Consider the following 16,473-nt stretch of genomic DNA (forward strand, 5'->3'; position numbering starts at 1 on the left):
ATTCATATCCAGCTCAGACTAATCTCTCCCTATGTGGTTCCCCCCTGTTTTTAAAAGTTCTTAGAATTTTGGATTATCTCAGTTTCTTGAATACAGCATTTTAGTTATTTCATGTACATGTATGTATTCTCTACCCACTGGAGAGAGTGTCTTTGGGGCATTTAGAACTTTCTGGGTATCCCCCAAACATCTAACAGATTCTTAACGTGATACTGAGCCTAAGCAAATGACTTCCTGTAGGCCTTTTGTTTCGCTGTGTTGTTTCTTCACTGATTAGTTCTCAGATGCAAAGAAAAAGATTCTATGGAAAGAATGTATTTGTGTTTTCATTTGAAAATAGAAGTAGGAACAACCAAGATGATATGCAAAATGGAAAGGGGATTGCATGTGGTATTACATATGTGCTGTTTGCAACCATGGTCCCTGGAAGAGGGATGTCCCAGGAAAGACATCTTCACCAGTGAAGGCTCTTTGAATTGCCACATATCTATCTCCCAAACTTGAGTCTCTCTTCATCTACTGGTGGAAAGGTTAACCCAGGTAGAATTCTCAAGCAGCTCTTATTATTGACCAATAGGGGCAAGCTCTCTCAAATTAAACCTTACATTGGGTAAAATTACCCCTGGCCTTAAAGTTCCTGACTTCCTCTCTCCCTGTTTTTCAGCTCTGGCTAACTCTTTGGACTAAGTTTCTTTAATTTTTTTCTCCTGACTTTTCTCTGCCCTCTCCACTCTTCACTTTAAATTGGATGTACTTCATAAAATGATGTCTAGATAACTCAGCCATTCCACTGAATTGAACTTAAATATTGGACAAAATAATTAAAACCACATTTTAAGTGGTTTTAAACTAAAAGCTAATGTGAAAATGTTGGAATTTGTACCAATATAGACATATTAAACTTAAGACCATATTCAAATACAGTTAAAAATTACATCATGTTCCTTCTACTAGAAATCTTAAAGGATATATATATATATAATTCACCTTTTGAGTCATGATGTAATTTAGATTATATTTTATTAGACATTCTTTACAAATTTAAAATACTGCTATTTTTACATGCACAGAGGAAAATCAGTTTGGATAATTATATTTAGGCATTCATTAAGATCAACCACAAAATAAAGACACTTTATTGTGTCATTTATCAACATACTTGATATGTATATCTAAAGTGCATTATGTTACAAAAAATATAGAAATTCAGCAGCACCAAGATACATTTACAAAATAAATACATCAGTTGACAAAATAAATTATGGTAAATGTGATAATAATAATTGGATTAGCCTTGGCAAAAAAAAAAAAAATATTCACAATAACCAATGTGCAGTTTCATAGAGCAATGGGGGAGACAGTTTTATTCCAATGCATTTACAATATTTACAGACAATAAATATTTCTAATACTTTCCACATGTTCATTATTACAGAATCCTGCAATACGTCTTCTGAAGGTCTCTGCTGAAAAATTCAATGCCTCCTGCAAAGAGAAAGAAGCAAAAAAAGAAGAGGAGAAAACAGGTTAATTTTCCTTATAAATGAAGAGACATAAAACAAAGATGTAAATTAATGAACATAGAAACACAATGAAAACTGATTTAGGGGACTTCTTGTAAATATCTTTCCAAAAGGTGCCTGTGGGATCTACCCAACTCTCCAGAACCCTCTGCTAGAGGCAGGCTCTTTAATCTGATCTAATGATCAATGTAATACAGAAAGGAAAATGGGTCTGCATTTCTAATTATACTCTGTCAGGAAAAGGACACCCTTTGAGAATTTTCCAAAGCTGCTAACTGGCAAGTTTGGGAAGAGGAGGGACACATCTGAGAATTCAGAATAAGGCCAGGTTGTGTTATCCATCATTAAATACACCTTGCTTAGAAGTTTATTCCCCACGGATGCCCGACAGAGGTGATGCCAAGGTTGCTTATTCTTTTCAGGTTCTCATTTGGCCAATCTCTTACTCAGATTAATGGGCTGTTGTGAGGGTTGAGTGTGTGATTTGGGGTAAATGTTAGAAGGATGAGTAATTAAAGTATGTTTGGCTGATGATTTGAGGATGAGGATATCTGTCCTTCTTTAGCTGTTCTTAAATACTAATGAATAAAATTATTTTTGGATTTTTGTTTTTGAAGCCAAAACTAAGATAGAATTGCTGCTAGTTTTTTGACTGGATCTTACGTTCGAAATTGGGAAAGCCTATTTTAAATTAGAGAATAGGAATCTATTAATTCAAAAGTACAAAATAGCAATATTTCACATCACTGTGTTTGTTTTACTACCCAGAATAAGTTTCCACTTGGGACTGACATGTTTTCTAACCCTTCTAAGCACTATAATGACAGTATTTTCAGATGTGTGTGCTTAGTTGTTCAGTTGTGTGCACTTCTTTGTGACCCCATGGACTGTAGCTTGCCAGGCGCCTCTGTCCATGGAATTCTCCAGGCAAGAACACTGGAGTGGAGAAGCCATCTCCTTCTCCAGGGGATCTTCCTGACCCAGGGATTGAACCCGGGTCTCCTACATTGCTGGCGGATTTTTCTCTGCTTCTCTCTCTGCTTTTTTCTTCTCTGTGTGTGGTCTATTTTAGGGAATACCTACTGGTGTCAAAGGAACCAACTATGGAACAACTAGGAACAAAAGCTACGGAATGGAAGCTGTTGGCTGCATCACTGCATTAACAGCCAGAATTTTACATGTCAGACCTGCATGACGGTGTGACCTACCCAAAAGCAAACTCTTGACAATTTAGGAATTGTATGTGCAGCTTGAAGAATGAAAAGCAAGTTTAGCATTTAGAGTGTTTTAACGTCTTAAGGAATCAACCTCTTCAAGAATTTTGTTTGGAATGAGAAAACAGCTCCTAGTAACAGAGGAAAAAAATAGTTTACTATTAAAGTTTTTAAATGGTGGGCAGATATGGATGGATGTTATGAATAAAGTCTGAAAGGCAACTGTCAAACTCAATCATTTGGGTATTGTACTGATTATAAAATGTTTTGGTACTAAATGGCATCTAGTGAATTGTATTTAAGAGTAACACAAGCAAGGAGGGAATGAATAGCCTCTTGAACAATTTATTCCTCAGAAGGAAAGAAAAAGGAAATACATTAAAGGACCAAGGAAAAGATCTTTTAATTATATTTCACCCTGCCCGGCCAGTTTGTTTGTTATCCTTCCTTCTCTGATTTCCCTTTGACAAAGGCATGTAGTGGGATAGTCAGGTAAAATATATACCATGACCTAAAAGTATATGTATAAGCGTATTACTCATATGAGTATGACAACACTTTAGAGCTCTTCTGAGTGCTTAAAAGCTTTCATTTTTTTTTACATCAGTGTTTACCAAGGTAAATTATATGAGTCCCACTCTATCTGGACATCTCACGTGCAATGTCAAAAATTCTAAAATATAATCTCCAAAATTTAAACCTGTATATTTTCCACTGAATGGTTCATGTAAGAGGATCCATACAGTGTAGGCTCAATAGTTTCTCTTAAGAAATACCACCACTATTACCTATTATAATAAAGTTCATGGTTGCCGTATCATTAGATCTCTGAGCTCATCGCATTAATGCAAGGAGACTGAAGAGAGGATGTTAATAAAAGGTGAGTTACTTATAAAACTTTAAAATGGTTATTCTGAAAAGATTCTATCTGGACGACAACATTTGCATGGTCCCACATGTTCTCATCAGTACACTCCTGAATTTCCCCACTCTTGCCTACGCCTCTGTTGGACTGCAGTGAGAGAATGCCAACATTGGCTGCCAAACATAAAGTGCCTTCCACGAACATCTCTCAGAACCAGGGAACAGAAAGGAGAGGCAGAAGCATTCTATTTCTTTCAGTCATAGGTGTGGATTTGATTGGGCACTGCCTACTTTTTAGTAAATCTACTTTAACTTAGAGACAGTTTGGGGATATGAACTGACAAGGGCTGACTTTCAATTCTCCAGATACTTAAGCGCATTGCAAATTTTAAATGAATAGAATTAATTAAAACATATTTCTACTTCTGTTTATGTATGTATACAAAATGGATAAAAGTAGATTTTGGCAATAAAGCCCTTGAATTAGTTATAAATATGTACAATTAGGATCATATCTAAAAATACATTGAATGTGTGCATTAAGCCAAGATTTATAGTTTGTTATCCCTTATATATTCATTAGGTATTTGCAGAATAGATCACTCACTGGGCTAAAGACTCTTCTAGTGCCACTGTCCATTGATTACTAAAGCTGCACTATTTAGCCGATGTCATTATCATTTTATATGCTTTTGAATGATGGGTTTTGTCAATTTAAACTCAAATATCCCCTTTGAAACATCATGCTGTTATCCAGTCTTTACCAGTCAGAGGAAAGGACTGGAGAAGTGACAGGGGACTCCTTAAATAGCAAGATCGTTAGCTGCATAGAATGCATCCTTGTGTTGTTTCCCCCTTTCTTTTTTAAACCCCACAGAGGGCTGTACTGGAAAGTAAAAAACGAAAAGATCCCGTCAGCGGAAATGCAGAGGTAAAGAGCAGCACCAGCACAGTGCTGGCCTAAGTGTCAAGACAGGAAGTGAAGCCAGTTCTGAGCACCACCACTCCCCGTTGCCAGGTCTGCTCAGTTGCTTTACCTGTGGAAGATTTGGTTTTCAAATCGTATTCTAAACTGAGATGAATACTTACCCCCTTTTTGCCTCACAGAAACATGCATACTTAGATAGAGAGATGGATGAATGGATGATAGAGCCAGAATGAAATCTCAAAGCACGTAAACAATAAGGAGCTGCAATTTACTGAGTATTTACTCTATGACAGGCCTTTAACCCATGTAATCTCATTTAATCTTCACCTGACCCACTGAGGTTGGCACAAGTACCATCTTCATTTTACAGAAGAGGAAATCTGTCTTGAAAGACTAAGGTTGTGAATGTCAATAAATTCAGACCCAAGACTTGAACCTAAGGGTTTCTGACTCCAAAGTTTGTGAATGTGAACAGCTGCGAGCTAAGGATAAACAAGCCACATAGATGTGGTTTTATTATTCCTACTACAAAACCCTATAGAAAGTATCTCAACTTGTCAGTGGACAAATAGGTACCTAAGAAAAACTTACATCCTTCCCAATCTTTACTTAGAAATTTTCAGAAATCATGATTTTTGTTTCATGAACTGGTAGAAAACAGAGTTAAATTCAATTAAGTAAATTCAAAGTTTGTGTGTAAAAATTTAAATTTAATCACATGAAAATAAATTTAATTTTTAATTAAATAAGTTTATTTGTTCATGGTAGGATATTTTTCTGTAGTGTTTGTAGATCATATCAAAGCCTTCTTTTTTTCCCCCCCCTTGAAGGGAAAAAAAAAAGAAAGAAAAAAAGAAAAATAATTATAAAGTTCGACTTGGTATAAGAGTGGGGTAAATAAATACAGTTCTCTAACAAATGGTTAAAGTGCACAAGCTTCTAAAGCTTGAGGAAAAAGATAAAAGTTGTTAGTAGAGTATTAAAGGATTGGTTTTGGGGTTTGCTGGTGGAGAAAGAAGCGAGTGATTAAACCCCTTGTGTGTTGAGGGGCTTGGAGGACACGGCAATATTCTGAGCCATCTTGGTTTTGTAAGCTTTTTAAAGCGTGGCGTGATGGACCGAGGCACAGATAGGAGATTCTAGGTCTGTGCAAGCCAGGGTAGAATGGAGTCTCCACACTGTACTTGGGACACCGAGGAGGGGCTAGGGGCCAGGAAGCTGGTTACCGTGAGTTGAGCTCCAGCGATGTTGCGGAGATGTCAGATAGGTAGTCCTCTTCCAGCCCAGTCCCAGCCACGTCCGAGGTCAGCCAGGCCGACCGAGTTCGCCGTTTCTTCTTTTCCTGCTCCTTGCGTTTTCCAGGCTTGCTTTTCTTTTTCTTGCCGGGCGTCTTCAGTGGCTGCTCTTTGTATGTCTCCACCTTGTTAGTTTCCTGAGTCAGGTATTTGCCCTCATCATCAGACCCAAATCGGACGGGGTGGTTCTTGGTGTTGGGAGCAGGCTTGGAGTTGGGGGACACCTCCGAGGTAGCTCTGATTTCGGCTGTGTGGATTTCCGCGATCAGATGGTGGAGGAAGAACCGACGCCGTAAGTCTTGGATGGACTTCCCCTTGTCATGGAGGAGCTGGTGCTCAGACACAGCCCTTTTGCTGTAGAGAGAAAAGAGCAGGAGAGGAAGAAGACAGTGACAGTTTAAAATCTGACCAAGACCACAAAGACCTGGGGAAAGCCTTTGAATGGTCTAGTTGGTCCCACAAGCCAAGCTGGCTGCGCAGGGAAGGGAGAGACGGGAAGGGAAGAGCCCGCCTTTAGGAGGCTTCAGCTTAAGTCCCATCTGTGCTGCTCCCCAGGTCAGTGACCTTGCTGAGAACATGAACATTCTTGGGCCCCTGAGGCCCCATCTTTTTAAAAAGATCAGATTCTGCAATGTCTATACTCTCTTCTCAATTTAAAATATTAAGCATCATTGTTTCAAAAATATGGACAGAAACCACTGAGCTTCTTTTCATGGTTTTTGGAGCTGTGTTGCTATGCTATGGTTTTTCCAGTGGTCATGTATGGATATGAGAGTTGGACTGTGAAGAAAGCTGAGCGCCAAAGAATTGATGCTTTTGAACTGTGGTGTTGGAGAAGACTCTTGAGAGTCCCTTGGACTGCAAGGAGATCCAACTCGTCCATTCTGAAGGAGATGAGCCCTGGGATTTCTTTGGAGGGAATGATGCTAAAGCTGAAACTCCAGTACTTTGGCCACCTCATGCAAAGAGTTGACTCATTGGAAAAGACTCTGATGCTGGGAGGGATTGGGGGCAAGAGGAGAAGGGGACGACAGAGGATGAGATGGCTGGATGGCATCACTGACTCGATGGACGTGAGTCTGAGTGAACTCTGGGAGTTGGTGATGGACAGGGAGGCCTGGCGTGCTCGATTCATGGGGTCGCAAAGAGTTGGACACGACTGAGCGACTGAACTGAACTGGGGAAATAAAGCATCCTAGTCTGGGAAACAAAAAGGTGGCTGATTTCCCCGAAGTACTCACTCCAGGCATACATGTGCATGAGCGAGTGTGCATACATGTGCACGAGCAGGCGTACATGCACATACACTGATCCCCACTTAAGAAAATAATAATAATATTGAATCTCAAAGAACAGCAAGCTCTACTAGTAAAAGCAAACAAAGTCTGAAGGATGAAGTGAGCTGTGAAGTCTGTCTAGGAAACCACCTGACTAACACACTGAATTTGGACATGATTGATAGTAGACTATAGGCTACCAAGAACCTATATATGAAGGCCAACTGTCAGAGCATGCATATTTTTCTGTAAAGTAGTGGGTGGTCTCTTTAAAATGGCTGTCTTTGTGTGTTTAAGTGAGATCATTCTATTTCCTCTGTGCATCATTTTTCTTTTTAATTTAGAATTTCAAATGTATTATCCTTAGGGCTTAATTAAGAAATTCCATTTTCTATTTGTTCTTTGTCCTAGAAATATCTCTGGGCAAAAATATGAAGTGGTTTTTCTATTAAACAACACTCTAATGAAAATAGAGTGAAAAGAATAATTTTCTATCAGTCTTTTTAGATCACACCCTGACTCTTGCTTAAACGTCCATTCATGTATTCTTTTATTATTCTGTATGTATTAACCAAATTTAAGGATTACATACATGAAGCAGTCATATTATATCTGCTACAACCACGCTTCACATAACTTGAATTTCTACCATTGAAATAACCCTCCAAAGTGGCTCATTTTCAAAAGTTTCTGAAGGCATTTCACAGGGCTGGATCCTGTGTATTTTCCCTCCCCAACACAATGATAGATTTATCTGGTCTCTTATTACTTTCATTGATACAACTTATTTAACTCTTCAGAGAAATATGAGAATAAACAAAACTCTTCATTTTACAGATGGGGAAAGTGAAGTTCAGAGATTAAAGGCTTCACACTTGCTACTTCCCTGGTAGCTCAGATGGTAAAGCATCTGTCTACAATGCGGGAGACCTGGGTTCGATCCCTGGGTCAGGAAGATTCCCTGGAGAAGGGAAATGGCAACCCACTCCAGTACTCTTGCCTAGAAAATCCCATGGACGGAGCCTGGTGTCCATGGGGTTGCAAAGAATCAGACACGACTGAGCGACTTCACTTCACTTCACATGATAACAGGCAGAACCAGGGCACTCCAAAGATGATGTCTTCTGATTCTAAAACCAAGATTGTTTTCCAACTTCCCCAACCCTTTCTCTTACTGACGTGTATATTGAGGAAACTAGAAGGGAAGGGCATAGAATAAAGAGTCTGTGTTAGGAACCATGGCAATGGGCAAATAGCAATTTATCCATTTCCTAGAAGACTGAGCTTGTTGTCCCAAGTACATTTTCATCACCAAAATAAAGAACCGGGATTTCTAGAGTCTGGATTGTCACTGAGGGAACAACAGACTGTCTAGTTATATTGTCAGTCCAAGAAGAGGAAACCACGGAAACTGTCATTATGTCTCAGACGTTATAGCCAGAATACCAGCTCTTTCAGCATTTTAGTTGTGTGCACTGACTTTAAGCCATGTAGCTTGTGCAAAAAAGACATGACTTAATGGAAAGGAATTTAACAGGAGCCTGGCTTAAATGAGGCATGAAGGAGTCTCTCTTCCTTTTGGAAGGTGCCACATGTGACCAGATTAAAATTCACTTACTTTGTGGCAATAGTTAGTATCCTGGAAACTTTTAGTGACCTACATGGAGGCTTTGCTACAATAGATTTATATAGTCTAATAATGGTTTTAAAGAACAGGACCAATACACTTACATGTTTCATAAGTATTACACTTTCATAAGTATCTCTTAGCAAAATGTCAAGTTAAAAAGAAGTTCTTACACGTGATCATTTTTACTATTTGGAGCTTTTATTACATTCTCAATTCCTGGCAGATAGCCACTCATCTGTATTGCTCTCCAAATGTATAACACAGCCCATTCTAGCTTACCTTGAAGCCAGACTTTTAATAGTTGGTCTGTTCTAATCAATTCTCCATTGCTCATGCCTCCTCTGACTGGCACATATGCCTGTCATCCTGGCTAGCCTGTCGTGTGAGTCACAGTGCCTTCCTAGCTCGGGCACTTCACTTTCCCAGGATGGTTCTCATGGGGAAATGGAGTGAGCATTCTATCCTTCTGTTTTACAAAAAGCCTACAATATGGTACAACTTTGTCTAGTTTAAAATAGTACATCTCTTGCTGAGGTACAAAGCTTCATTCTGCCTCTGGTGGGTAATTATTAATATAGTAGAAAATACAGATTTTCTTAAATGCCAAATCTGAAATGCTGTAGCATAATTTACTTACTAGTTCAAAGACTTCTACATTCAAAATATCATGAAGAATAACTTTCTGGTTGAGCAACTGCATTAGAGGATCAGGAATAGCATAGTATCTATACTGTCAACAAGGAATCAGGTCCATGGAGTGTTCTATTTATTTTCCAAATAAGACATTAACTGAGCCAAAAGTAAATGACTAGCATGTACAAACTAGATGTACACAGGTGGTGGGCAATTCCTTCCAAGAAGGAGGCTTTCACTTTAGATAATTCTGAAGTCCTTAAGTTGTAAATATGGCTTCAATAATAGTCTGTTACTTTGAATATCTGTACACATTATATAGCACAGTGGTCCACATGGTATTTATTACATCCCCAACATGGAAAAACAGGTGTCCTGCGTTCACAGTTTCCTTTGATTATTATTTTTAAAAATGAAAAAATGTGAAGGAAATGCTTAACCTCTAAATTCAGTCAAAATATAGCTTTTCTGTCTTTAAAAATCACTCTCTAGGGACTTTTTGGGGAAGAAGATTAAATTTCTAAGGAGCTCTCAAGGAACACAGGGAGTAGCTGAAGTGATGGGAATTCCTTTTTTCAGCATAGGAAGAGGCAGCATGCTCATGCTGATGCTAGGCTCCTAAGAGGAAGGAGTCTGGGTTTGAGAAGAAAAGTTCTGTGGTCCATGGAAGAGTCAGGGTCAGGGTGTTAGAGTTAAGATGACTCATCAGAAGTCCCTTCCAACCCAAATGACTCAGTCAGAAGTTATGCTTTTCATTAAGTGGAAGAGACCCAGTCTGGCTCCTAAGCACATCAGTCAGTGATGTTTTAGGTTTCTGAATCTGCTGGGGTTCTCTCTCTAACGCAAACACAGAGACTGTCACCTGCCAAAAGCCCTGTTCATCTGGACGAGAATGTCCATAGGTCTCCAACTAGTGGCTCAGATGGTAAAGAATCCGCCTGCAATCCAGCAGAACCAGGTTTGATCACTGGGTTGGGAAGATCCCCTGGAGATCTTCAACCTGGCAACCTACTCCAGTATTCATGCCTAGGAAATCCCATGGACAGAGGAGCCTGGTGGACTATAGTCCATGGGATCGCAAAGAGTCGGACACGACTGAGAAACTAACACAGCCTCACTGAGTAAAGTCCTTTTAGACTCACAGGTCCAGAAGATTCACAACTTATATTGCCATGGCCTGGGACTTGTTACTGTTGTAGTAGTTTCCTCTCCTTTAAAAGTTAGCCCTTTTTTAGCAAACGTCTAAAGCAGTTTTCCTAATACTTGGTGTGAAAAGTAATTGGGGGGTAATATGATTTGATTATATGTTAAAATTTCTTTTAAGATACTATGCTGATTTATTGTAATAGCAGACTAATGTTTTGTCTAGCACACAAAAATGTACTGTTACTTGGCAATAATGCAAAAATAAATGACTTGTTTTTTTTAAAAGAACTCCATTTGGCTGTAATAATTTGATGAAACAGGTTTATCTGCTGATGATTTCAGCCTCCATGAAAAACCATGGCTGTAATGTGATGATCTATTAGCCATTAACTATAAGAATGTTTTGTGGTAGTTTTATAACCATGTGCTGAGTGTGAGTGTTTAACTGCAATATTATATTTCACCCACAAACAAAACTATAACAGAGACTCTGGCTGCTAAGTGGTTTCTGATGTGTATTTTGCAAGGTGCAACAAGGAAAGAGTTAAAAATAGCCTCTAGAACTAACTTAGCACCATTTTAATGCCATAACTGTAGATTTAATCATGGTCGATTTACTGTTTCTCAAAAGAGAAAACAGGTATTTCTTAAGCAACTGTAAAGAAAAAAAAATTGGCTCTGTTCCAAGACAGTATTTCGTGGCCAAATAAATACAGTATTTAAGAGTGCTTTTAAAATTTTAGGCTTCATTTATATTTATATATGGATTTTACATAACTGAATTAAATATGAGTCTCAAAATGAGCAAATAATCTGAAGACAATTTCCAGAAATACATCAGCAATATCTTAATTTGAAGAATACAATGCAGCTTTATCTTCAGTACAACGTTCTACACAATTTGCCTTAGGAGATTCATAATAGATTTTCATTTCGGTGCCAAGGTTCAGACATGTCTAAGATAATTTCATTTAAGGATTTTCTGCTTTAATAATAATAGACCAAGGGCACATATAAAAAGTTGCCTTTTGGTACACCCTTGGGAATTTACAAGGAAGCACCGGGAACCTGATTGTAAATATTAGATATTGCTATTTTTATTGTTATTGTAAAAGTTCCCCTTAATTCCTTCACCAGAGGCAAACTCGTCTCAGTTCTCAAACTTTCTGGTTTTCCCATCCTGGACACTGAGAGTACAGCTTAAAGATCACCCAAAGATGGTATTACATACATTCATAAACTGCTGGGCCCAACGGATTATGAAGCTAGTGTTACTTTCCCACTTTTCCAACTTTTCAGTCACACAACATGGTGCTATTTCTCTGGTGAGCTTTGATGTATGATTAAAGTCAAAATTATCCTTAAAGAATCACCAAAGGAGAATGCCAAGATAACAGATTTTCCGTCTACAATGCAAATATTTGACTGCAGATTAAAGAGCTGTTAGCAATAATTTCAAGGGGGAGAAAAAGCTTCCACGCCTAATACTCATTTTGGAACCGAGCACTCCAGCGTTCTTAAACCGTATCAATACCGATGTTGGAGTTGTGCCATTGCAAAGTTGTTACTACTTCATTATATAATATGCCTACATTATGTAATGTGGTCCGTTTTATATGCTTAAAATTATGTCATTCATAATAAAATTAGATGTAAAGTTTTTGCTTTTCACACAAAACCTGCCACCCACATTCAGTGTGTACGTATACAAGTGCACACACAGACGTATGCCGCCTGGATACCTCAGCTTCCTGCGAGTTCTTAAGCTTTTTGCAGTCCTCAGGGTTTCAGAATCTTCCCAGGTTCTGAAAATAACCCTTTTCTCTCAGTAGAAGAGATTTTGCTAGAGGAGAATCAGTAAATCGCACCCGCTCATGGAAACACATGAAAGTTGTCTTTTGCCTGTCTCCCGCTGAGGTTTTACCCTGTTCTCCCGCCGGCTTTGAGGACCCGGGCTCAGGTCCGGGCAGGTAGCGGATCTTGCCGCTCTATAAGCCGGGCGAAGAGCATCATGACCGCGGAGGGCCCCCGGCAGCGCCCCAGCCTGGTGACCTCTCCCTTTGGCCTCCCCAGCCCTCACCCGGCGCCCTGGGGAGGATCGGGCACTTACAGTCGGCGGCCGAGCTCCTCCACCGAGCGCCCGCAGGAGGGCACCGAGTAGCTCAGCAGGAACACTGCGACGCTCCATTGCTGAACTAGCCTCCACAGCATCGTATCCTCTCGCTCTGGGGACCTGCAACGGAGAGGAAAGGGGCCCAAAGTGTCAGTCTGGCACCTCCATCTCCCCGCACAACCCCGCTGCCCCCCTTCAGCCTGCTCTTAGAGAGCTTCTTCCACTTCAAGGGCATCTCCCAAGTTGCAAAAAAAAAAAAAAAAAAAAACTTTCACTGGAGTCTCCCGGCACTTACTTATTTAGGAATCAGCTACTCCAACCGTGTTTTTTCCACACCACACAGGCAAAAAAGGGACCGAAAAAAGGGGAAGAAAAGAAAAAATCAGAGGCGCCTCCTCCGAAATAATAACCGAAATGAAATGGTTTTATATACGTATCAATGATGAGCAACGTGTTTACACGTCTCCCATAGCAATGTCTAATTAATCTGGCCGGCAGTATCCGGGGTTCGGGGAGCAGGGCAAACTCCTTTCTAAAAAACAGAAGGAAGTTTCCCGCTCCGAAGTCAGCTTCTTTGCGAACTAGGCCGGCTTGTTCCAGAGCCACTTGTAGCGAGACCCGCATATATATACCTAGCTGTCTGTCTACCTCCTCTGGTGGGCTGGTTGCTTCCGGAAAGTTGACTCCACACACCCTGAGAACAAGTTTTAAGTGCGTGTGTCGTCTATCAGGAGGGCCAGGTGGCGGCGAGGGCGGGTTACCAGCGGCGCAGAGGGGCGGCGGCGGCCCCGCTTCACGGCCGGGGAGGCATGCTGGCCGGGCGGTGCAGGTTGGAAGCGAGTTGAAAGCCGAGCTGGGCAATGTTCACACGCTCTCAGGGAAACCTGCCGGAGAAGAGAGCAAGTCGCAAAGAGGTGGCGCCCTAGGAACGCGCGCGGGCCGAGAGAGGGCGCGGGCGCGCGGGGGGCGGGGGCGGCGACCCGAGCGGGCCCAGCTGGGCCCGAGCGAGCCGAGGGGAGCCCAGAGCTGGGAACGTCCCGCCGGCGGCCGGGCGCCCCTCTCCCACCCCAGCCCCGCGGCCCCCGGCGCTGCCCCGAGCTCGGCCGAGCCCCACCCCGGAGCGCTGGCCCCGCCGCGCTGTCCCGGGACCGGGGGCGGATCCGCACGTTCCCGCCCGGTCCCTCCGGCCCGGGACTCCTCGGCGGATCAGCCAGCGCAAGTCCTGAGGGCGTGCGGACCTCCCGGGGGCAGCCACGACCCCCGGCGCGCAGCTGCAGCCGAGTCCCGCGGGACGCGCGGGCGCCCGGGCCGCCGGGGGCGGTCGGCAAGGAAGAGGCCGAGGAGCCGGGGCGGAGAGCCCGGGCGCCCGGCATCCTCGGCGGGGAGGTCGCGGGCCTCGGGCCAGTGCCTTACAGGAGCCCTAAGCCCGCCTGGGGGGCTCGGGAAGAGCGGTGGGAACCCTCCTCCCAGGTCCTTTCCTGGAAGAAGCTGAGTGGGGAGCCTTGGCTAAGGATGGGGGAATCCTTCGCTTAGAATGGTAAAAATGGTTTCAGACTTCAGGTCGAGATGGCATTTCTAAGTGTCTCAGTACAGCTGAGGACTTCTGGAGCCCGTCCAAGCAAGCCGGCTCACAGGATGGAGACCCCGTTTTGAATTGCGGAGGGGGACCGACACTCCTGCGGAGCGCACACGAGCGTCAGGAGTCGAACCCACCCTTTCCCCGCCGATAACCTAATGTTCCCCGCACCCCCCTCCCGCGTCCCCTGTTACATATTCTAGTATGTCTATCCATGTCGCTTCAGCCCGCAGAAGCAGCGGGACTATTGCTCTAAGCCGCTATGCCTCGGAGAAGCGAAGGGAAAGCAGGGGGTTCTTCCTTAAACTGCTGGGCGGGGAAGAAGGACTGCTCTGAATTACCGGGCAGTATCGTCTAGGGAGGGCTTGCAGCGGATGTGAACGCCCGCCCAACGGACTCAGTTCTATCTTTCGGAAATGAACCCGAGTGGTTGGGAACCATTCAAGAGATGTTTGTCTTCGAGACAGACAATCCCACTGGTAGGTTTCAATACTCTGTAGAAGGCTAGTGTGACTTAAGAGATGTGAGATGATTTGAGCCTGACCTTTATCACGCCTGGCTTTCTGGCTGATGCTCCACAAATTTCACCAAGTTTGGGTGAAATAGCGCCCTCTCACTGACCCTCTTTAATCTCTGCTCCGTTTCCCCACCATCAGCTGCCAGCTAACTAGCTTTATCAAACATTTGCTACTTAAGTTGGGTGGGTGTCACCCCTTCTCAGAAGCTGCTATCTCCCTCATTTGATTGCTTTAAACTTCACACTTAAAAAAAAAAAAAAAACAACTTGGCTTCCTCCAGCTTAAAAAAAAAACTGGGAATTTCCACAACTTCCCTTGAACGTTTAAGAATTTCTAAATGTTAGACCTGTTTGCAAGGCATGAAAAGATGAAGTATCAGCACTCAGAAATGTTAATCTTTGAACATCTAACACTTTCTGATTTATAATAAATTCTTTCCAAAAGGACGCAGAAGCCTTAATGTAATCGTTAGATCTGAAGGGGGGGAAATCTGTAAAAAAGTAAATCACAAATGAGCTATTTAATACTTGCAAGTTGTTTAACATTAAAATGATAATATTTGCTTCCACAATAAAAAACCCAGAGGTGCTTAGCCAAGTTTCAAACTATCCAGGCTTTAAAAAGTCAACCCTCTCCCAATAAAAGGTTAAAACAAAAATCAGATTGAAAATATTAAATCACTTATGCTGTAAATAAATTCATTATATTCTCATAACATTATAAATTAAAGACTGGCCTCAATAGACTGCTTTGATTTATGTTGCTTTTTCTACTAATTAAACAAAATTGACCTCCCTCCCTCTCCCCCCACCCCCAACACTTTTCTGGTGTTAATGGCAAAACATCTATCAAATATTTTTAGAATTTCCTCTCCTCTACAAAAAAAGAAAATATAGACACAGGAAAAATAAATAGTCTTTATATACTTGGAATACCAAAGCTTTCCTCATAATTTATTACTTTACCTTTTCCTTGATTTACAGTCTTCTCTGCTTCTCTGGCCAAAGGAGGGAGATCTTTGCAGCAGTCTCTTCCAGAAATAATTTTTTTGTTTTGTTCTTCAAAAAAGTAAAATTAAGTCTTAAATGAATTAAAAATTTCCTGTAAGGAGACTTCTGTTCTCACTCAAGGCAATTATTAGAAAGCAGGTCCGTCTTCTAAAGCAGCCCTGTGTATCACTCAGAGTTGAGATTCTCTTCAAATATACCCTCAATATATACCTTTCTGAGAAGGATATTTTTCTGACATCATAATCTAGTTCCCAATATAATTGAATAACCTTTATGGTAATGCTGAAGACACATGACTGTAAATGAGATGACTCCACACTACTGGCTTTTTTTTTTTTTTTTTAAGGCTTAGGAATAGAAGATGTGCCAACAGAGCCTGAATGTTTGCTTAGGCCTTGTATCACATAAATGCACCTTAGCAAAGGAGGATTTGAAGTCCAGACTTTAATCTGATGCCTTGCCATGTGAAGACGGTTTAGCTTGTGAGACCTACACCTACATGAATGCCTAGCCCATGAGCAAGCCCCAGACTTCCATCTTCCCATCTCCAATGGCAACATAATATCCCAATTTTAAAAAGAGATGTTCTAAATTTCTAAGTGCTCTTTTACTCTTAAATTCGTGTTTACATAACCAGTTGGTGTCTATCTCTAGAGATATCTTCTCTTGCAATTTAGGGGAAAAAACCTCTAGCATTTATGTTTAGCTTCCTTATCTTTCTTCCATTTTTCCTCCCAGGTTCAAAC

At 41.6% G+C, this 16,473-nt stretch overlaps 1 protein-coding gene across 5 annotated transcripts; it reads right to left on the reverse strand.

The window, feature by feature from the left end:
- Positions 1-1,010: 1,010 nt before the first annotated feature.
- On the reverse strand, positions 1,011-15,914 carry PTHLH (parathyroid hormone like hormone). 5 transcript variants are annotated; one of them, XM_070370060.1, is made up of 6 exons: positions 15,683-15,914; positions 13,272-13,507; positions 12,919-12,933; positions 12,621-12,743; positions 5,756-6,178; positions 1,011-1,485 (listed from the first exon to the last, which is right to left on the reverse strand). In XM_070370060.1, exons 4-6 carry the CDS (start codon positions 12,719-12,721, stop codon positions 1,476-1,478), a joined length of 534 nt encoding a protein of 177 aa, XP_070226161.1. In that variant the 5' UTR covers positions 12,722-12,743; positions 12,919-12,933; positions 13,272-13,507; positions 15,683-15,914; the 3' UTR covers positions 1,011-1,475. The 5 variants fall into 5 exon arrangements, with proteins under 5 accessions (XP_070226161.1, XP_070226158.1, XP_070226160.1 ...); XM_070370057.1 differs by having other exon boundaries at positions 13,256-13,507; XM_070370059.1 differs by lacking the exon at positions 15,683-15,914 and adding an exon at positions 14,541-14,563 and having other exon boundaries at positions 13,256-13,507.
- Between the last annotated feature and the right edge of the window lie 559 nt (positions 15,915-16,473).

The sequence above is a fragment of the Bos mutus genome, chromosome 5 (genome assembly GCF_027580195.1).
Source record: "Bos mutus isolate GX-2022 chromosome 5, NWIPB_WYAK_1.1, whole genome shotgun sequence".
Taxonomy (NCBI): Eukaryota; Metazoa; Chordata; class Mammalia; order Artiodactyla; family Bovidae; genus Bos; species Bos mutus.

Bases quoted from the DNA above. Each gene is read 5' to 3' on its own strand.
- PTHLH (XM_070370060.1), bottom strand. From the start codon at position 12,721: ATGCTGTGGAGGCTAGTTCAGCAATGGAGCGTCGCAGTGTTCCTGCTG. The intron at 6,179-12,620 runs GTAAGTGCCCGA...TTCTCTCTACAG, and splicing joins GAGGAGCTCGGCCGCCGACT to CAAAAGGGCTGTGTCTGAGC.